The 23,400-nt window shown below is 41.0% G+C and overlaps 1 protein-coding gene and 1 long non-coding RNA gene across 5 annotated transcripts in view; one reads left to right on the plus strand and one right to left on the minus strand.

Moving 5' to 3' along the window:
• LOC144532189 (uncharacterized) overlaps nt 1-2,057 on the plus strand; it is a 3,070-nt gene extending 1,013 nt beyond the window's left edge. The window contains exon 2 of the long non-coding RNA XR_013503314.1: nt 225-2,057. This is a non-coding gene — a long non-coding RNA (uncharacterized LOC144532189). The remainder of the gene's footprint in view (nt 1-224) is intronic.
• The window catches only part of nvl (nuclear VCP like), a 52,339-nt gene that overhangs the window by 15,501 nt on the left and 13,438 nt on the right, over nt 1-23,400 (minus strand). For 3 of the 4 annotated variants that reach the window (XM_078272804.1, XM_078272803.1, XM_078272806.1), the window contains 9 exons: nt 22,788-22,889; nt 20,902-21,019; nt 18,492-18,636; nt 14,948-15,248; nt 12,660-12,881; nt 9,533-9,637; nt 4,255-4,317; nt 1,418-1,537; nt 360-459 (listed from right to left, as the gene is read on the minus strand). In XM_078272804.1, coding sequence (XP_078128930.1) covers nt 360-459; nt 1,418-1,537; nt 4,255-4,317; nt 9,533-9,637; nt 12,660-12,881; nt 14,948-15,248; nt 18,492-18,636; nt 20,902-21,019; nt 22,788-22,889 — 1,276 coding nt within the window. The remainder of the gene's footprint in view (nt 1-359; nt 460-1,417; nt 1,538-4,254; nt 4,318-9,532; nt 9,638-12,659; nt 12,882-14,947; nt 15,249-18,491; nt 18,637-20,901; nt 21,020-22,787; nt 22,890-23,400) is intronic. The other variant, XM_078272805.1, reaches the window with a different exon arrangement.

Below are 23,400 nucleotides of genomic sequence, written 5' to 3' on the forward strand. Positions count from 1 at the left end.
TGATTGTAAAGATTTACAAAGAATATGTTTAAGGCATTTACTCTCTAATTGGGACGTTTTGGGACCGATTGGTGGGATTGCTGTGGATGAAGTACACATGGCAATACACTAGTAAGAGCAAATGAGGTTTAACCATGTCTCCAGCTAATTTAAATAGCTCACGTTACTGTATTGTGTGAACAGTTCACTTAATTTAATATTGTATATGGCGTTTTCTTTTGCAGGGTGCAAATGTTCCACCAAAACAAGTTCCTTCCTGAGCGTTTTTTTCTCCTATCCCACAATGTATGTGTGATGTAGCCACAGTGCTTTGGAGATAGGCCTGGCAATGAGAGACTAGGGTCGGACTGGATGTGTACCTGGTCTGTTGGTTGCAGCCATGATGAAGACCTGCCGTCGAGTCTCTAAACCGTCCATCTCTGTGAGCAGTTGGTTGACCACCCGCACACTGGCTCCTGACTACACACACACACACACACACACACACACACACACACACACAGTATAAGCAATAGGTATACAGCAGATCATGTAGAAATCAATAAATGGGTTCCTATTACAGCTATAAGAAATGTGATTTAAAAATACGTTTTTTTTTTTTATATATAGAAGATAGTTGACCTTATTTGTCTGTTTAAAAGCAGTCTTCTAGTTACACATGCAACAGTCTCAAATCTGCAGTTTTGGTACTTTTGGGCCCATTTTTGTGTGTGAATAATGTAAAAAGTGTCAATTTTCTACTTTTAGTTATTCCAGTCAAGGTTTAGAGAGAGATTTCTACTCCTACAAAAATGATCAATAAATATAGAGTAAATATATGAGCATTTAAAGAGTCCTCACTAGGGCTGCAACCAACAAATATTTTCATTGTTGATTAATCTGTTGATTATTTTCTCGATTGTTTGATCTAGAAAATGTGTTTCCCAAAGCCCAAAATGACATCCTCAAATGTCTTGTTTTGTCCACAAAATGTCCAATGACTTAAACCAATTTATCGATGATCAAAAAAGTTGGATTAATTTAATAGTTGACAACTGATCAACTAACCACATAATCTTTGCAGCTCTAGTCCTCACTCTTTTGTTTTAAGAATAAATGCTTAACAACAACTGACTGCAGATGACATACAACACCTGAACACATTGTTTGCAGTTATTGAAGTTGTTTGTAAATCCCACTATATTATATTTCCCAAGGTGGATGTGCATCAACTCTCCACAAAGGAAAGGCACCCTGACACCCCTGCTGCTGTACCCTGACTGCTTGTGCTGTCTTTATGATACACCTAGCGTTTGCAACGGCATCCACTGACCGGACGCTCCACACAACTCAGCTGCTGTGTTGCATTGTAGAATCTGATGTTTTGAACATGATACTCATGGATTCGTTTCTAAGTCAGGATGCCCATCCCTCTCACCTCATGGCCTGAGCGCCGAGGACACAGAGCATCGATCTCATCAAAGAATATGACACAAGGAGCCGAGTTGCGTCCTCTCTGAAATACCTGTCTGACGGCGCGCTCACTCTCTCCCACATACTGCAAACAGAGATCCATCAGTTAGTGCAACCAGGTGGTTTTAACATCAGCCCTCTCCGACTCATGGTGCGATGGATAAGGACAACAGGGATGACTTATAGAGCTCAACTGTGTGGTTGCAGAAGTGAAAATCTCATTCATTTCCTCCATAAGGATTTTGATTAGTCATAATGTCTAAACTAGGGCTGGGTAACAAATTCAATACTTTTTAGGCACCGACCGAATTGCCTACATAGTATCGAGTATCAAAATATGCCTCACCATTCAATACCCAATTTCAATACCTAAGGAGTAAATCTCATCAGTGTTAGTGAGCCAATAAGCATGCAGCATGCTTCTACCAATCTAATAATGCTGCCGATTGGCTGTATAATGTTACACCTCGTAGAGGCATGCAGGAAAAACTCTAGGTTATACACACATTCACGTAGTAGAAGCTGAAAAATGTATAAAAAGATGTGTGCATATGTGTAGTGTTGTAATTTATTTTTGTTAAATTAAATACATTTTATAAAACTGGTATTGGAAAAAAGTCCGTATGAAATCAACCTTGTTTTAAGAAAAACATGTTTTATTCGCAATATTTTGGAGAAGTACTATGCTACCCACAATCCTAAGCGTAAAAGCAATGGCTATGATTGGTGGAGCTTGCTGTTGTAAAAATGTTTCCCGCACCCGTGAACGGCTATAGTGAGCTGCTACCATTGAAGTCTAGGATTGTTTATGTACACAGTGTTGTACCTTTGCCTTTTTAACCGTTTTCAAAATGTTTTATGATCTGGATTCATCTCGTAGCTGGTTGGCTTGGTTCCAGGCCTAAAACTCTTTATATACAGCGGGGAAAATAAGTATTGAACACGTCAACATTTTTCCCAGTAAATATATTTTCAATGGGGCAATTGGAATGAAATTTTCACCAGATATCAGTAACAACCCAAGTAATCCACACATACAAATAAATCAAAACATGTATGTCCATGACAAAAGTTATCTGTAATAAAGTGGAATGATAATGGGAATAAATATTTAACACATGAAGAAAAAGGGGTGTAAAAAGGCATGGGAAGCCAATAAACTGAAATCTGTCAGTATTTAGGAAGAAATCCTGCCTATTAGTGCAAATTAATATCAGCTGGATAAGTCCTAATTGATGGCCTATAAAAAGGTTTCTAATTACCAAGGTGTCACTCAAGAAGCATTTCATGATGGGAAAAAGCAAAGAGCTGTCCCAAGACATTCGCAAGCTTATTGTAGAAAAACATACAGATGGCATTGGTTACAGACGAATATCTAAACTTCTGAAAGTTCCAGTGAGCACTGTTGGGGCCATTATCCGGAAGTGGAAAGAACATCATTTCACCATTAACCGGCCACGGCCAGGTGCTCCTCGCAAGATTTCTGACAGAGGAGTCCATAGAATACTTAGAAGAGTTGTCAAAGAACCAAGGCCCACTCGCAGAGATCTTCAGAAAGACCTGGAAGAAACGGGTACAGTTGTTTCAAAGAAAACAATTAGTAATGCTCTCAACCGCCATGGCCTCTATGCACGCACACCATGCAAGGCACCACTGCTCAAGAAAAGGCATGTGAAAGCTCGCTTAAAGTTTACTGCACAACATCTGGACAAGCCAATCACATACTGGTAAACACCATACCAACGGTGAAGTTTGGAGGTGGGAGCATCATGGTGTGGGGCTGTTTTTCAGCATCTGGCACTGGCAGACTTCATATAATTGAAGGAAGGATGAATGGAGAAATGTACCGTGACATTCTTGATAAGAATCTGCTGCCATCCACCAGGATGCTGAAGTTGAAATGAGGGTGGACATTTCAGCAAGACAATGATCCCAAACACACAGCCAAGGAAACTCTCAATTGGTTTCAGAGAAAGAAAATCAAGCTGGTAGAATGGCCCAGTCAATCACCCGACTTGAATCCAATTGAAAACCTCTGGAATGAACTGAAGATCAGAGTTCCTAGAAGATGCCCCCGGAAACTTCAAGATTTGAAGACAGTTTGTATGGAAGAATGGGCAAAAATCACAGCTGAGCAATGTGTGTGACTAGTTTCTTCATACAGGAGGTGTCTTGAAGCTGTCAAAGGCTTTTCTACTAAGTAATAAATAAATTACAGCAATTGTGTTCAATACTTTTTCCGTGTCATTTCACTTTATTACACACAACTTAATGTATGGACTTATTTATTTTTATATCTTGTTACTGACATCTGGTGAAAATTTCATGCCGATAGCCCCATCAGAAATATCTTTACTGAGAAAAATGTTGACGTGTTCAATACTTATTTTCCCCGCTGAGCATCTTCTGAAAAGTCAATGGAGCAATTGAACAAGGAAAATCACTTCCGGAACCGGAGCCGTTCAAAACGTGGGCACTATTGAGCACTATTGCACCAAGATCTTTTACAATATTGTGTGCGAGGGTTACTTCGAAGAGAACACCACAAACCGGCAGGATATCATTAAAAAAAGGCTTGCAAAAAGGAACAAATTAATAAAAGGTCGGAGCAAATCATCACGTTAAACAGAAACGCCGGCTACTGCTGCACATTGATGCGATGCTAGCATAACAAACTGAATGAGCCTCTCAGAGATGTGGTTAAAGGTTGATAAGCGAGAGACTGTTGGCTGTACGAACGCCACAACAATGCACAGGCAGCCTTCTAGGACATCAACATGTCCCTGCAGCTCAGTGACTCACCATGTTGAGCAGCTCTGGACCCTTGACAGAGATGAAGTTGAGGCCTGACTCATTGGCCACTGCCTGTCAGGAGACAACACAGAAACCAGCAGTGAGACACAGTGAGACAATGACCAGCCTTGTTCTTTGTAGAAACAAAATGTTTAACTATACCTTTAATAACACAATACTAACATATGCATGAACGATACTTGATTTTGTGTCAAAATGCCAAAGATTTATCATCAAACACTCTTGCAGGTGCATGCCCTACATTCCACCAGGCCACCGGAACAATCGCAGCCACTCAAGACAATGCCTGAGATTCCACCAGTCGCAACAAAAAATATGCTCTACGTCTAATTTTTGCAGAGCCAAGGGGCGTTGCACAGGAAGTGGCTAGAGCACCCGGTCAATTTTCAGAATCAACAGCCTGTGAAGAATCCCCACCGTATATCACATCACTACATTATTTAAACAACTAATACACAGCCACTAATCTTTGATCCGTTTTGTTCATAACTGGAGTAAATGGAAGAAGTCGTTTAATTATGGAGACTACTTACTTTTATGGTAGAGACACAAACATCTAGGAAAAAGACTTAACTGATCATTCAGGATCTACAGTTAGGTTCGGAAATATTTGGACAGTGACACAATTTTCATAACTTTGGCCCTGTGCGCTAACACAATGGATTTGAAATGAAATCATCGAGGTGAAATTATAGTGCAGACTTTCAGCTTTATTTTGAGGGTATTTACTAGCCTGGTTGACACTAGACTAGGCCTGTCGCGATAGTCAATCACATTTAATCACATGATAAATAAAAATGAGCTCGATAATTTTTCCGGCCGCGATAATTTCCATTTGCATGCTTGTTTTTTTTCCTCTGCTGCCACGGTATCAGAAATAGGGCAGACGCACAACAGGGTTTGTACATTGCGCACCGCCGCTCCTTCAGCGGTTTATGAAAAGTCATAAAGTCTACAGAGCCGTCTGCTCTACTGAACTCAAGCAAACGGTCATCCGCTCTCTCTCTCCTTTAGGGTGAGAAACTGGAACAGTGACAGGACGTCATCACTCGCAAAGTCATGGCAACCAAATAAACAACAGGGCGAGTACACTTGTCAGTCAATCTTAGGCAAAATGATAAACAGCGACGAAAGCCGTAACATGAAATCCGCACTCACGCGGGTCCCGTGAAATATGACAGCTACAGTTTATTGGAAAATAGCATTGCGGACACTGAAGTTGATGAATTTACTGTTTCAGACCCCAGATGAGACAAGAAGCTAACATTAGCGAACGCTGCGACGGTCCCTCTGCCTCTGACTCCCGTTGCAGGAGAACGCTGTAATCCTCCAACACGCTGTATTAACATTACTGTTTTAAAACAGTTTTCCAGGTTAGTGGTTAGTTCAAACCAACATGAAAAATGTAGTAATGTTCACTCAGCGTTATGTTTTGTTATTAAACTGTGTGTAAAATGAGCAGTGACGTTAAATCACCGGTTTCAGGTAACGGCACCCTGGGGCAGAGATGGGGACTCGAGTCGCACAAACAGCTGACTTCAGACTTGACTTGAGACTCGACCCAAAAGACTTCAGACTTGACTCGAGCTTCGAGACTCGTCAACAACCTGTTTTCATGCAATTCTAGCTTTTTAAATCAAAATGTATTCATGTATTTCTATTTTCTTTTATTGGCGCATATACGGGGAAACGTATGACGAGCTGTATGTCCCCTGCCCTTTGCCATAATGTGCAACGTAACGCATGCGCCTATGTGCGCGCACTCACATATCAAAAAATGCATGACACCAAATCCTCCTGGAGTTGTACCTTTTCTCATTAGTTTTGCTTTCAATAACTTGGTAAACAGAGGCAGTAAGCTAACAGCTACATGCAAAGTGTGTGGCACCAAGATAAATGATGCCGGATCAACAACGTCGGACTTCATCAGGCATCTCAAAACGCACCTAAATAGATCAGTCACTCACACACTAATGTGAAAAGAGAAGTTACATTTAGTATATATCGTCACAGGTAACAAGCTAACCATCGCAAAGTGTTAATGCTGAGAACAGGCACATTGTATCTTATAGGCTAGTTAGTGGTTGCTGAAGCTAAGAAATCCATGGCGCACAGGAGGCGGGACGCACGGATCCATCTCCCCAGGAACAAACGCTGTGTCGGGTGGGCAAACTCATGTGATGCGTAATTGATCCCGTGGATGATTTGTAGGCTATTAAGTGAACAAGGTGTACCCGGTCCACCAAACACTGGGCTGTCTTGACTGTCTTAATTCTGCACATATTTCTGTTACTGTAGTGCTATTTACTATTTCATTATTTCATCCATGCGTGGCGCAGCAGATCCGTGCGTCACCTGCCGTGGAGACGCTGGCCTCACTAACCTCTCCTCCTCTGAGTCGGGTCTCCCTCGTGCTGGACTCAAGTTTCACTGAGTGTACTAACACTTAGAAAATAAATGGCATTACATCAGTGAGTTCATACTGCTTATTGTGCTTTGGACTGACGCTAAGATGCATGTTGTTCTGTAACTGGTGTGGCGCTGCCACTTTTCTCTTGATTTCCACTTCGACATTAGACATTTTTTTGAGTGAAAGAGATGTTACATTTAGCATATATAATCACAGGTAACAAGCTAACCATCGCAAAGTGTTGTGCTAATGCTGGGAACAGGCACATTGTATCTTTATATTTGTATCCATACGATGTGACAGACTTAGGTTAATATTTCACCAGGTCCGAGGGCTAGAGGGATGTGTTAAATAGACCCCATAACGTTATCCTACAACTGATTTTGATACTGTACTGTATGGATGGTAGCTACAGGACATGCTTTGAATTCATATGATTTAACAATACAGTGTTAGGGACAGATCAGATGGCCAGAGACTTGACTTGGACTTGTGGCAAACGACTTGACTTGAACTTGCCCCTCAAAGACTTGAGACTTGACTTGGACTCGAGCTCAAAGACTTGACTTGTAAAAAATGACTTGTGAACATCTCTGCCCTGGGGTACCGTCTATTTGCTGGATGGTTTCAAGCTAATGTTCGGTAGCTAACATTAGCAGATAAGCCTGTTGACAGCGACGTTATTGTTCATATTTTGGCACAATTCTTCTGACCATAGTAGTGGTCAAAGTGACTGAAAGTGAGATGCTAAAAAGAAACTACATGCAGTTTTCAGGTAACGTTTTGATAGTGTTTGGTTTTTATTCCAATGCATTTTTTGTTAAGAGAATGAAATTCCATTTTATTTATTGTTTTTGGTTGTTTTGTTCATTTATTGTGGATATTTACAATGTCTTCCAATTCCAGTGTTAAATATTCTTTAGAAATAAAAGATTGAAAAGGTGTACCTGCATTATTATGCCATTATCATTATATTAGATGAAAACGATCTCTCAACAACAATATTATCATTTATCGCAATAATTTCTGGGACAATTTATCGTCCAGCAAAATTTGTTATAGTGACAGGCCTACACCAGACCCTTCTCAGTTGTAACTGAGAGTGGGTCTGGGGAAGGTTCATTCACAGCCCATTTCCAACGGACGCTGCTCAAATGCCTCTGGGCGCAATTGGATCAATTGGTCCTTCTACCAATCATACCAACGACAGGGTTTCCCGCAGCACTTTGCAGTTAGGGCGGCCTTAACTACGTAGTCCAAAAAAAAAGTGAATGATCTAAATCTAATGAAGCAGAAACACTTAATGTCAGATAACGTCCATAATAACTGGACTTTGGGTTAGATTTTTTGACCGTTTTCAGTGGTTATGAGGAGCAATATGAGAGAGAAATTTGGTGATCACTGATCGTTGTTTAGGTACATTAAACCACGTTAAGCTTTTTCATGTTAGGACTTATAAAGCACATGAGAACCGTGGAGAGTCAACCCACAGCTGCTCCGCTGCCCTGCTGAAAATGTGAAGCAGAAACAATGTCAGATACTGTCCATAATAATTGGACTTTGATATTTTTAACAGTTTTCAGTGGTTATGAGGAGCAATATGTTGTTTATTCACATTTAAAAAGGGATAAATCAGCATTTCACCGTTGCGTGCATCGTCATTGTCAACAAATGTGCAGGCAGCTGGGGCATGCCTGGGCAGAGACAGGGTGAGTGGACTTACCGGAGCGTTGGCATATGGCAGAGCATTTATAGTATCTCTGTCCTGTTCATCCTCACATCAGTGAGGCTTTCTTCTCGTTTCAACGAAGTGAATACATGACGAAGTGACTGGAACTATCCATCACCTCTCGTGCGTGGATTCTCAATGTCCCGGCTGTTGCCCGATCTTTGAGACACAGCCGTTGACTGTTTTTTTTCATCATTACACTCTATTATGGTTAGTTAGCGTAGTTAAACAGTACACACAGTGAAATTATGTGTCCTGTTTTTATTTCATGCATACTATCTGCTTTGAGTGAGTGTAGCTATGGTCTGAGCTTTGTTATGTCAGAGCTGTTTGTTTTGTAGAAGAGTTGTCAGGCGAAGTGGAAGAGAGCATGTCACGGAGGATAATGGGAGCCATGCGAGTAACACTGTAACCCTAACATTGTAATCGGTGCATCTCTATTCAGTATTCATGCGGCTGCTTCCATCTTCTGTCATATCATCAATAAAAACTAGTGACCCAGTGCCACTGGAAGCCATGCATGCCCATGCCATTACACTGCCTCCACCATGTTTTATAGATGATGTGGTGTGCTTCGGATTAAGAGCCGTCCCAAGCCTTCTCCATACTTTTCTCTTCCCATCATTCTGGTACAGGTTGATCTTAGTTTCATCAGTCCAAAGAATGCTGTTCCTTTTTTCTCAGAATGTACCAAACTGTTGATTTGGCCACTCCTAATGTTTCTGCTATCTCTCTGATGGATGAAACAACATTTGACTCAACTGTCCAATTACTTTAAGTCCCTTGAAATGAGGGGACTATGTATGAAAATGTTTGCAATTCCTAAACCCTTCCTCCAATTTTGATGTAAATACCCTCAAATTAAAGCTGAAAGTCTGCACTACAATTCCATCTCGATGATTTCATTTCAAATCCATTGAGTTAGCGCACAGGGCCAAAATTATGAAAATTGTTTCACTGTCCAAATATTTCCAAACCTAACTGTATTTTGATTAAAAATTATTTGTGAAATTTGTGATAAGCTGAAAGACAATTATAGATAGTGTCCAACTGTTCAAAGATATAACAGTGCTGTGGTACTCAGCTAACTATTATTTAGCTATATTTGTGTTGGTGTGGTGGGGAACCTTGGCCAGCAGTGTTTTTCCGCATCCTGGAGGTCCAGCCAGCAGCACACCAGATGGAGCACTGAGCCCCAGAGCTCTGAACTGCTCTGGAGACCGCACCGGGGCCTGCAGGGGACAGACACACACACAGATCACACCAGGGCCAGTCCACCACTGTACTCCATAGAACCCAATCATGATGATGTCACAGACAGTGAATGTCAGTAATTTGTATCCAATATGTGGAGAACCAGCCAGCTCACAGTTTGAGTAGCACATCTTACTTTTTTTAAGAATTCATTTATTTTGTATTTCAGGGTCGTTATTCTTCAACCTGGACCCTTGTGTCTAATGGCGTTTTTCCACTACATGGTACCTGCTCGACTCGGTGCGGTGCCCCGTCCTCCTTTTTCCATTGCAGATTTAGTACCGCCTCATGCGTGAGTTGAGCATGGCTGGTCGTCATAGCGACTCCGCAGGAAACTGCCGCGACCTAACGCGACACACACACGGAATGTCGAATGTGTGTTGTTTTTCTCGGCATGTGGCCACAGCCAGAAGACAAATTTTGTTTCAAAAGAAGCTGGAGGCAGCAAAAAAAACAAAAAAAAAAACACATCGCTGGCTAAACCATTTAAAAATGGCGGGTTTGTTCAGAACACCCCGGTCTGTCGCTAGCAATGACTAAGTGATTAGTGACGATTCTCTCCAACTAGGGCTGCACGATATTTTGTTTCATCGTCTACATCGCAATGTGCGCATGCGCAATAGTCATATCGCAGGACGTTGCGATGTTGACGCTACAACTTCTTTGCTGCTTGATAGAAAAGTAAACTTTCACCGTTCTCCTTTTCCATGATTGTTACCGGCCGACCCTTCCCCTTTAAGACAGGTGGTCATGTGACGTAACATTAGTCACCGGGGGGAAGTGAGGCTCTCCCGTGTGTAGAAAAAGTACGGTAAGCGGCAGCTGCCGCTGACACAGTGATGCACATGCTTTTCCATGGGTAGTGAAGCTACAGTAGTCAGTGTTTTATGTTCGCTGCAAAGACAAACTAAATCACCTGATTAATGCAACGTAGTCACGACATCTTCCGGCCATTTTTCACCGCAGAAAGCTGCTTCCAGCCAGGCTAAAGCTAACACAGTTAGCCTAAATAAACAAGGCGTCTGTCCCAACTAACGTTATGGTTCGGAGCTGCGACGCGGGAAACGTAACACTAATCTACAACAGTAGATTAGATTAGATAACAGTCTGTTTCTGATATAACGTAATTTACACTGATTTAAGTGCTCTTGAATACACAGTTTGTTGCAAGAGTGTGACATGCAGGCTCTGCATGCACAGCAAACCAACAATCATGATCAATTTTAATCAATTTATCAAACAACCAAAGCAGGCCCCGCTAGTCGACCACAACCTGAAATTTAGAGGAAGCAACATGCATGCATTATTAATATCATTCACTTTAGCCTTTTTTTCATATCGCAATATATATCGCAGGGAAAAAAAATATCGCAATGTAAGTTTTTTCCAATATCGTGCAGGCCTATCTCCGACCAATCAGTAATCCGCAGGTTTTCACGTCACCTTTTGGTATCGCCTCAGCTCACTTGGAACCTCGACGGAGGGGATACTAAAAAAAGTACCTGTTGGCAGGTACCAGGTACTTTTTTCATAATGGAAAACCAAAAAAGGCGAGTAGAGTCGAGCTGAGTCGAGCAGATACAATGTAGTGGAGAAACGCCATAAGTGACTGATTGGAAGAACATTTCTTTTTTCTTTTTTTAATTGGTCCACTATTAAGCAAGACCACTGTAGTCAGCAGCGGCGAAACAAGCTACAATGCAACGTTAATGGGAAATTGCGCACCTTCAATTTACGTCCACTAAAAGTGCTGTTTTTACCACTGATATGCTCAGATTATTATTCTAAGTGTCTCACATTATGGGAAAGATCCCTTCAGAGGTTCACCTTTTTGTTAAAGAGGAAGATCCTTTTTGTTTGACATGAAACGTCCCGAAATCGCTAAACTCCATTTAATTCAACAGTAATTGTATCAACATAAAACACACTTCATTCAAAGTCGACAATCACAAAATAAAAGTGATCAGAAGCCATCTTGGTTCCTCTTTCCACTGTTCCAACAATCACCACTCTGGTTTGGTTGAAATAAACCCTTAATTTCCATTTACATGAGAAAATATGCTGGTTCTATAGCGGCAAAAAACATTGTCTATTTAAATGGAGTCTGGTGAGTTTGAGCCATTTCTGGTTAAAAAAATATATATATATAGATAGAGGTTTATTCCACAACGCAGAAGGTCCAGAGTTCAAGTCCGACCTGTAAAGGTTTCCTGCATGTCTTCCCCTCTCTCTCTCCTTTCATATGTGAGCTCTCCCATTCATTAAAGGCAGAAATGCCCCAACAATTATCTTTAAAAAAAGAATAACAATCTGAGCCAGTGGCAAAAACAGCACTCGGAAATAGACGGTTCACATTTACCATATATAATTACATTGCAGCCCGGTTCGCAGCTGCCGGTTACAGTGTTCTTCACATTAGTCAAGTGACTAATGTGAAGAACACTGTAACCGGCAGCTGCAGACAACAATTCAAGTGAAAATAGGATCCAGGTAAAAAAATATCAAAATTACCCTTTAAAAAGGGACGATGTCTTTAGGAATAACTCAACATGACAATCTATGGATACACTGACAAGGTTTACCACAAAAAAGCCCGTAACTCATCCTGAATAATATGTGACCACACAGGAGAGAGCTCTCTCCCTCATCCTTTATCCTGCAGGACTCAATGGTCCCAGCAGATCATTTGCATGTGACAAAGGATGGGTCAAATAAAGTACAAATTAACAAGATAAAAAGATGATGGCAAAAAAAGATTTTAAAGATCAAGATTTCTGATATGATAAAAAAAAAAATGCCTCCACAGCTACAGTTTGTAAACCCAAGTGAGAGGGTCTCTGTGTGACAAATGATATGAAAATGACAAAGCTCATCTCAGGGAGTTTAATCAATAACTTTTTTAAAGTTTGACAAAAAGGTAAAGATCCCAGAGTCAAGGATGCAGCTTCTTTCAGTCTGGATGATGAATGTTAAACATGAAGGTGCCTGCTGTGTGTTTACCAGTATGGCCATGGTAAGCTCCTCTCTGATGTCCTGCAGGGCTCCCACATCCTCCCAGGTGACATCGGGCACGGTGGCGAAGCCCTCCCTCTTGGCTGAAGGCTGGATACTGGCCAGAGAGGCCTTGAAGTCTGACATGAGGATGCACAGGCCGGCCAGCTCTTCCTCCGACAGTGTCTCAGTGCTTTTCAGTAAATGCAGCAGGTGCCAGAGCTCCCCCTGCTGAAGCCATAACACAACTCATTAGAATGACACAGGGAAGCAGGAAATACAAGCCAATTAAAAAAATAAATAAATAAAAAAGACCCCAGTACCAAAATTCTAAACACAGAACTCAAAACTGCTATCACTCTCAGACTAACTGACAGGTAAAAAAATTACATTATAGTGCGTAGTTTCTGCCGCCCCCATGAGGAATTCTAAGTAATGACAACAACTAACAACACTGACACAAGCCTTCAGCGATGGCGCACCCCCCCACCAAATGGCCAACTTTTCACAAAGAAAAAAAGAGATGTTTTTAAACATATTTTTACACAGACTTTAGGTTGGCACACATCCAAGAGTTGTTATTTTCTTAGCTGTAAAAGGAGCTTCTGTTAATAGGAGCACAGCTCAGAATGAGCTTCCAGTTACAGAAACAAAGACAAACAATAGGGACAAAATGCAAATGATCTGTTAAAGAAATGTTGCAGAGGGCTTCAAAGTTAATGCCCAGTAATATTTGTTCCTAAAATGTACTAAAGTATCACATTACATGTTAAGCCATATTTGAGACTGAGAATATGACCACAAATATTAATGTACCAAATATCTTGTAAAACAATTTAATTCTGCTGGAAAAATATTCACAAAAAAAAGTAGATCTCCTCCCATTTTAAAGCATTTAAAGAAAATGATTCTAAGTAATCCTCTCTTACACACTTTTACAAGACTCTTTTATAAGACAGCCTATCCTTTTTTTTTTTTTTAATACAATTTGATTATTTCACTTCCTAATTTAAATGATTTGCTTTTATCAGTGCTATTTGTTGCAGTCATGTTCTCAGATGGATTGTAATGTACTAACATATTCTACAGTATTCCAGTGTTTCCCCACACATAGACTAATGTGTGGCGGTGCGCCTCACTATCAACACCGGCCGGCGCACATTGCGTTTGTTATTAAATTTTTTTTTTTTTTTTAAACGCCATTTAAAAACACGTTCAGCTGGATTTCCTCTCTCTGTCACTTGCGTCTCGCTCACATACACACACACAGCTCCTCCCACTGTGCACACAGTGTCTGTCTCCATGAGGAGAGAAGACGGCTGGCGAAATTCCCAACCCGACTCTTAGCAAACAAGCGATTAGTCTGAAACAGAGCTGAACAGTCCGACCAGTGTAATTAGTTATGTTATTACTTTGTTTACAATATTTTCAGGCTTCAACCAGTAAAAGACAGGGTCAGGGAGAGAAAGAGATAGATTCGTTAGGCATTGAAGTAGCAGAGGAGGACAGCATCCAACAGCGTGATAAGTACGAAAATAAGTATTCTTCCCCCACGCCACAAATTGCTTTCTAATCTGTGGGAAACACTGATGTCTGTTCAAAACTTTTGTACTCGATAAAGTGGGAAAAATGTGATTGAAATATAAAAAACAAAGTGTAAACAGACGCACACTGGCGTTATGTCGCAGTAAAGGACGGTGTTCAGGCACACATGGCGCCGCATAGAGCTGCTATTAAAGCTATAGTGCGTAGTTTCTGTCTCCCCGATGAGAAATTCTAAGTAATGACAACAAAACTGTTGGTGCGTCCACATGACGCAAGCCTTCCGTGATCGCGCACCACCCCCACCCCACACAGTTGCTAGTTGCCAAGGAGGACATGGAGGATTAAAAAAAAACAACATGGACTCTTCAAAAGAGGTAATTATCTTCACTCGAGTTTCTGTGCGGGAAAGTTGCCGGACGACACAATCTTCTGAACATAGCCATACTAAGAAATACAGAGAGAGTTGTGTGGAGCTGACAGTCTTAATCAGCTTTCTATCAACTCATTTGGCAATGGCTTGAATGTAAGGGACATTTATTAATATAAAAAAAGTTATGCACTAAAGCTTTAACACTGCTAGAACACCAGTGCAAGCCAGTTTTTATGAACGTCGGCCAGCGATATGAAGCATACAAAACATTGATTAACTGCCTGCATCTTTTCAGAATTTTTCTTTTCTTATGACTGAGTAAGAAGTACAGTAGGATACTGAGTGAAAGGTGTGTGAGGTGTATTGTTGGAGCTCCTCCTACCTGCAGGTGATCCTGTCCTGACTCTTCCTCAGGTACTGGGTCTGTGTCGTTGGTCTGTTGCTCTCGGACCTCTCTGTCGCTCACAGCAGCCTCAGCCAGATCTCTGCTTGTTAACAGCTCTTCAGTGGCGCTCCGACTTTGTCCTCTTATCTCCAGCAGAACCCTGTGGACAGCACTCATGGCAGCTTCGCGGCACAGAGCCATGAGGTCTGCACCCACGTAGCCGGGGGTGAGCCGGGCCAGCTGCTGGTAGTCAAAGTCCTCCGGCAGCTTCAGCTTTCGACACAACGTCTTCAAGATCCTGACAAAGCACAGAGCATTCGGTTTCAGTATTCAAACGGTTTCATATCATCAGAGTCAAAAAAACTGTGATAATTTGGCAAATGCCTGAATCCTAACGATTTGCAAATATCCTCGTTAGGGATCGACCGATACTGGTTTTTCAAGGCCGATACCAATTATTAGTAGTTAGATTAGTAGTAAGATTTTGGAATGTTACAAACTCCAACACAAAACTTTGTTTAAAGGCTGCAATAAAAGATAGTCAGATAGTGTTGTGGCGGGACATTAAGTCAGACTCAGTGGTGAGTGAAACCGAAGCAGAGGGACAGATACAGAGCTGTAGCTGAGCCAAAGTAGCGCACTTTTTAATTAATTAACTTTATCGGTTATCAGGCAAATAAAAGACAGATACAGATCATCTGCAAACTGCCAAAAAATGGCCCGAGAATCAGCCAGGGCCGATAATCCATCTATCCCTGATCCCCTGTGTTCACTTCAAAGAAGGAAGAAATCTTCATGAACCATGATTTGAATGCAATTCCACTGGACATAGTCTTATTAAATAGATAAAATATGCAGGTGTCTAACTTATTTAACTTTTTGTGCACAGACTAGAGCTGCGAAGATTAATCGATTAGTTGTCATCTATTAAAATGAACGAATCTACTCAACTGTTACAATTTGATAATTGATTAATCAGTTTGAGTAATTTTTTTGAGAAAACAAGTAAAAATTCCTCTGTGACAGTAAACTGAATATCTTTGAGTCGTGGACAAAACAAGACATTTGAGGATGTCATCTTGGGCTTTGGGAAACACTGATTGGCATTTTTCACCTTTTCTGACATTTTATAGACCAGAAGATTATTGACAGATTCATCGACTATGAAAATAACCTTCAGTTGCGGCGCTACCCCTGACCTTTCTGTACACAGAAATGTGTACACAAGAAATATAAATACATAAAGAAATCAAACAGGCAGATTCAATGACATTTCCTGAGCACATTCATGCTCCCCCAGAGGATGAACTATTTCCATTTTGTTCACCTTATGAACTTTCCTGTCACTCTGTCTTCAGGACCAACTTTACATTTTTAGCCCTGCAGTAAATAAACTTGAACTGTAATTTTGAAGGTAGAAATATCTTCAAGCTTCTTATTGAAATGTTAGCTGCAATTCTAAGCATAAACCAAACCCCTTCAGACTTGTTAGTATTTGTTGACATGAATAGATACTGAATATCAAAGACGTACAAGTATACAATATATGATGTTGAATAAATGAAGTATGTACGTTATCAGATGATTTGCAGCACTGTGATTGAAATTGAAGTTAAATCAAAAAGCAGGCAGCATAACAAACAAGCTTAGTAACAGCTTTCCTATCAGCTCACTGTTGATGTCGATGTTAGAGGAAATCTGGAGATTTAGTTATGACAAATCCAGCAAGTAGAGCAGAGACCCCTACGGGGTCCTCAAGAGTCAATACAGGCAGGCCTCCAAATAATTGTTAAATTATTTTTACAGTTTTTTCAAAAATTACAGGAATCCAACATACTATTAGCAAATATAAATCCCCACTGATGATAGGCTAACTTATGGCTGGACGATTAATCAAAGATTTCTGGGAACTATATTCGCAGAAGACGAAGCACTGCTACTTGGGCGGAGTGATTAGCGCAACACCTGAAAAGCACCGTTGTTACGCTCTGCTCCTCACCACGGGGCTTCTCAGGTGCTGCGAGCAAATCACTCCGCCCAAGTAGCAGAAGTTGCAGTGCTTCGCCTGCTGAGAATATAGTTCCCAGTATGTATACGGTTAGAAGATGGCTGTGTCTCATGCAAGGTTATAATCGTTAACGAAAACAAACTAAATAACAAAAACTAGGTGGGAAAAAACATTGTCGTAAACTGAAATAAAAATGAGTCTTTACAAAAAAACTAACTAAAACTGTAATGTCTGTTTGCAAAACTAACTAAAATAATCGAGTAAATGGCCTTAGTTTTCGTCTTTGTCAATGTCTTTCATAAAGCAAATAACGTTATCTTTCAGAGTTGACATTTCCGACCATAGACCTGTTTTATACAGTCTATGCCGTAGACATATATAGTTTCCGATTGGAAACCCAGAAATTCTGACATTCCATGTCAAATTGAACACAACATAGTCCGTGCCCCTCGCCTGGCATCATGGCGGTACCGAAAGTCGGAAGAAAGCAGCAGAGACCTATTTGATTATGATTGTGTCAGATAAAAGCAAGTGCCTTGCAGTGGAAGGTGGTAAAATAGATGGACGATTTATTAAAGGGAAAAATTCCACGAATTTGAAAGTACATTTGAGAAGCACACACAAGGAGGCTAACCTAGCTTACCTTAACAAGGTAAAGGAGAACACAAAGCCCCATTTCCTGAAACAGAAGCTAACCCTCATAAAGAGCATGGATGTATGGGTACAGGGCATGGATGTATGGATACAGGGCATGGATGTAACAACAACATAATGTAGCACTGCTAGCTGTTTCTGCAATATGAGCCATCACTGGACAATATTCTGCACTATGCACATTTATCTATTTATTACTCTGTGTCACCTCCAACTGTGCAATATGTCATCTCTATTCATTTGCACCTTACTCATCTGTATATCTGTGTTTATATAAGGTTATTTATTGTGTAAATACGGTTGTTTTATTACTATTATTATTATTATTATTATTATTATAACTAATTCTATTTTTCCATTTCCTATAGTTTATGTATATTTTTTCTCCTATGTCTAATTAATGTGTATTTGTGCTATTCTGATGTGTGTACATTTTTCTTTTGAGCTGCTGTAGCACAGGAATTTCCCCAGTGTGGGATTAATAAAGTCTATCTTATCTTATCTCATGTGACCTTGTTATTTGTACAACCTGTGACTATACAAATCACAACATATAAATAAGAAAATGTTGGCGTTATTATTATTGGGAGCAGTAGGCTAGATGGAGCCAGTTACCTCCAGGATCTGGGCTTACGACACTGAGTTACGACACACACAGAGATGAGAAGGGTATGTATGGACTTATCTAACTCTGGGGGATAAGGTGAATAAGGTAAAGTCCCAATAAGTCGGCGTGTTCCTTTAAAAAACATTAAAGACCCCTGAAGTATAGGACAAAAGTGCAACTAAGAGTGATTTTTTTAGATTCATAATCTACATTATCACAGCTACCATATTTATCACAATATCCTCATTTCTCTACAATCATGAAAGGCTGACCTGAGACGAGCTGCTTCATCAGGGATACCCAGGCAGATCTCTCTGTCAAAGCGCCCGGCTCGGCGGAGGGCTGGGTCCAGGGAGTCTGGCCTGTTGGTGGCGCCGATGACCAGGACCTGAGCCGTCTCTGTCAAACTGTTCAAGTCTGTCAGGAGGCAAGCACCAGGAAAATGTCATTTCACCTGTGGAAGTCATATTAGGCATTTTTCTTCTATTTTCTAAGTATTGACAGTCACGTTACCTTTTGCTTAATATGACATATCCACCAGCTCCTCAACCAGCCTAATTTAGTGGTATCAGATTGGGGATGAGTGACAGTGATGCTACCTACATCTGATTCTGTGAATTTAAGTCTGCACGAGGGCAGTATCTGCAGCACGTTTGTCTGTGCAGTGGCTTATTTAGGTGGAAAAAATAGTGACGGAACAACTACTTTGTACAGATGCAAAACCATAAAATTACACAATTTGATATAATGCACTATTTCACATTTTCCCAACCAATTTTTTTTTTTGACTGGGTATATATCTATTCTCTTCAAATGTCTTGTTATACTGCTCAATTCCTCGTTTGTATGCGCTGTCAGTTTGGGTAGCGAATTATTCTGCGTTGTCCTGCTGCTGTGTGGTAATCCTCTCAGAACGAGGCTTGAGGTCATGAAAGCCTGTTCTTGACCAGGTACCATTCCCTATGAATAACACACACACAAAAAAGTGTCTTCTCTGACAAGCTAGCAGTTGGCCATTTTTTTCTGGACAACCACCCCTCGTTAAAATCGGATTATTCTTGCCAGCGGTTTGGTTTACAACAATATACCGCGGCTGGTGGGTACCTGTATTAATCTTTCACATTTGTGCTGTGGAAGATAATCCACATTGCTATGGTGAGCACAGTTACTATCAGTCCCTCCAGGATTTCACGGCCTTTCTTTGAGATTGTTGTGGCCCAAAATGCCTGATTTTGCAGGAGCTTTTGTAGCTTTTGTGGATTTAAGACAAAAAATAATGTATTGAATGAATCAAATTTGAACATATCTGTCAGTGGCTTGTTGACCTTTACATTGTTAGTTAATTTCCTATCCTGGGCTGGGACACATTCACAAGGTTTGATAAAGTACTTATTGGACTTTAACTTATCATTGCACTTACAATAACTAGTGTAGCTGTCCTCAATTTAGGTCATCCTGTAGGTCTCATCTCCAGTTTTTCCTGCATCCACCGTGTGTGATTGTGTGCGTTTGTGTGTGTGCATCAGTCGCGGGGGGGAACTGAGCAGCCCCACCCGCTGCAGAGAGCCGACAGGAAACAGCAGCCGCTTTCAGTGACTTTATAGTGAAAAAACGTTACAGCGTACATTGATGTTAAAATGTATACAGGTTGGCAGGACAGTCTGAAATGTTTTGCACGGTCTTTTGCTGTACGTTTTGTTGGTAAATGTGAGATGTTCGAGTCACACACATCTCGTCTTACAAGGAAATTAATTTGGCGACGTACGTGTGACGTCAACCCGTTCTCACTCCCGCTTGGTCACTGGCTCTCAGAGTCACATACTGATGCAAAGTCTGGCACTTGGGACTGCTGGGATTGGTTGAAGTCGCGGGAAACTCCAGTTATTGGTTAAATTTGCGGAAAAGTTGCGGTGATTGGTCAAAATTGTGAGTTGCACCAAAGTCATGGTGATTGGTTGAATTTGCGTGAATTGGCGCGATCGCGACATCGCGAAATCCTGGAGGAACTGTACTATCTTCATTAAAAGAAATACTAACTTCTGATAACTACAAGCAAACAACCGTACTTCGCAAATAGCCAATCAAATCACAGTGGGGCAACAGGCAATCAGCCCCACCTGGCTGGCATCAAATTTGTGCAAGCTGCTTTCATTTCCGAAGGCTTTGGTTTGGGCATGCGTATTGTTGTTTTTCCTGACTTCGGGGCACTTGACATTGCGAGCGTGGGGCCCCATAGCGGCCTCCAGAGCCAAGCGAATTTAAAAACACTATTTTAAAAACAATTCTAGCCATACACTGACCGTTCAATTGTAAAATAATGACAAATAGAAGCAGCAACCAAGGATTCCTTATATTATTGGAATTCTGGATAAATGCAAGATAAACATCTTGCATTTATCCAGAATTCCAATAATTTATAAATTACTCAGTACCACTTAAACCAGTTTTTTTTTTTCTTTTCTGCTGCCAGTATGTGGGGCTTTGCCTACCCTAAGTGACCTGTCGCCTCTAGGTGTTTGTAGGACATAACACTTTATGAATGTGACCTCTGCTGATTAATCAACGTTAGGTGACAGCAAAAGTTGAAATATCACCTAGACTTTAGTGCGAGTCTGCTTGTTCCTGTCAGCATGACATTTCTTCAGGGAAATGACACGTCACTCTGAAGGCAGTGTATCCTACCGTCCATGCAAGTGAGCAGCTGGGCTACAATCCTCCTCTCCATGTCTTTAGAAGCCACTTCTCTCTTCGGTGTGATGGCGTCTATCTCATCTATGAACAGGATACATGGGGAGGAGCTCTGCAAGGGGAAAGAGCCAATGACAACATCTTTTATCATATAACCAAAATACCAGTTGTACTGTAGCAGTATCCAGGGTAACATCACTTGGGTATCTTGTAGTGGTGGGAATCAATACTTCAATCAATGCTTATTTCACGATACAATATTATTGCTATTTTATAATATATATATATTCTGCGATATACTGTAAACTTCAAATTATGTTTGTAATGTATGTAATTATTTGTTTTATCTAAAAAGATAAATTTCACAGTTTGCCAAAAAACTCAACTGCAGCATCTAGTGGACTGAAAAACAATTGATTGTATTATCCTAATAACAAAACATTAAATTCTCATGTGCAATTTATATTATAAAAGATTGATACAGTACTGCCAACGCATGCAGAACGCATCAAAACCACAGTACCTGGTGCACAGAGGCTGCTCTACTGAAACCACGAAATAATAAACACAATCTAAATTAAAGCTGCAAGCAGCGATGGACGGGCCCTCGCGCCTCTGCGCGCGTAGGGATTACCGGCGGATGCCGCTCCTTGCGACCGTGCATTTGCAAGGCACTCAGACACCGCAAATCGTCACCAATGAAAAGGGAACTCTCCGCTGAGTTCAATGATACCTCACACAAGACTCTACGTCATACAGTTCATTAGCTGTGAAAGGGGGCGTGGCCAAAGCATAGGGGGGCGGTCCAAACCATAACCAATGAATTAGGAAGTCTCTGCTGAGTTCATTGATAACTCGCATAAGACTACCATAAACGGGTCACCAATTATAAAAGGGGGCATGGCTAAGTACAGAGGGGCGGGGCAAACAATCACCAATAAAGAAGGAACTCTGCGGAGTTCAACGATACCGCACAGAAGACTACGTTATACAGTTCATTAGCCATGAAAAGGGGCGTGGCTAAATTATAGGGGGCGGGTCAAACCATCACCAATGAAGAAGAAACTCTCTGCTGAGTTCAATAGGGCCTTCGCCGCTGTCGGCGCTCAGGCCCTAATAATAATTCCTTCAGTTCCAATAGGGCCTTCGCCGCTGTCGGCGCTCGGGCCCTAACAAGATACTTCCTTCATTCTATCAATATTCAATGACCTCTATTTTTTACTGGTACCAACTTCATAATCATGCCACTCGAAATAAATACAAACTCAGGCCTCCTATCTGTCGGACAACTCAACTACAGTTTGGTTTAAATTAGCAAGGTTCAGTGATATGGAATGCTTTGCCATCACACTTGTGCAATTTTTAGAAAGGTATTAAAAGGTTTGTTTTTTGTCTGTGCAGTGTTATCCCACAACCCAATGTTGCAATGTTAACCCACAACCCATGTAAATTCCTAATATTTTACTTTTGGCATTTGTACTCTGTTGATTTGATATTGAGTGCAATTGCCGATGAGGAAGTCATGTTACAGCTTTCCTGTACGGGACTCTAAAATACACTACCCACGTTCAAAATCAATGGAAAGACCTGCGTTTTTTGCCGGACCGCCTGGCGTCATTTACAATGCATCCAAAATAGGCAAACAAGCTATTTACGTGAAACTTCAATGGAAATTAAATATTACAGAAAATCTATTTATAGATTTTAATAGTGACAAAGGAGTTGCTGGATCCAGTGAAAAAGGTACTGGTCCCAATTTGGGAGATCCAGGATCATGTTCTGACAGGATCCAGCATAAACTAAGCCCTGCCTCCTCCAGTCTCCAGTCTTTTGTTGAGACCTCTAGATTAAAACATAAAAGGAAGAAAACCAGTACTAACCACAGCCAGGTCAAACAGCTCTCTGAGCTTCTGTTCAGACTCCCCGGACACTCCGGACACCAGCTCCGGAGCAGACACCTTCAACATGGGAAGCTGCATCTCCTGAAACACAGAATCACATCACTTTATTGATGTCCCACTTACACAGACCTAGCCCAAAAAGTTAGTTTTTAGCTGGATTTATGCCTCTGCTGAGGCTCCATGCAGAGCTTTCGCCGTAACCTACAATAGTGGCCTGAAGTTTATACTTGTGCGTTGGTGTGTGTCGATCTCTTTAAGAGAATAGCAGGGCCGGCATGTGTGTGTGTGCGTGGGGAGTGTGTGGTAGAGCGATTTTGGCATTATTTTATTTGGCAGCCTGAAGACTGTTATTAAAGGCTGTAGAAAGAATGTGGAATGGAAAGAGATCACTGATGCAGTCAACAGTGTTGCCATGGTAAATCAGTCTCCAGCTGAAGTTTATTTAATTTATACATCCTTGACGTATGCTATAGTCTTAATAGTAGGGCTGCAGCTATCGATTATTTTAGTAATCGATTATTCTACCGATTATTCCATTGATTAATCGGATAAGAAATACTTAGTAAACAGCAATAGTAAATATTTATTATTG

Source organism: Sander vitreus, chromosome 17 (assembly GCF_031162955.1).
Source record: "Sander vitreus isolate 19-12246 chromosome 17, sanVit1, whole genome shotgun sequence".
Classification (NCBI taxonomy): Eukaryota; Metazoa; Chordata; class Actinopteri; order Perciformes; family Percidae; genus Sander; species Sander vitreus.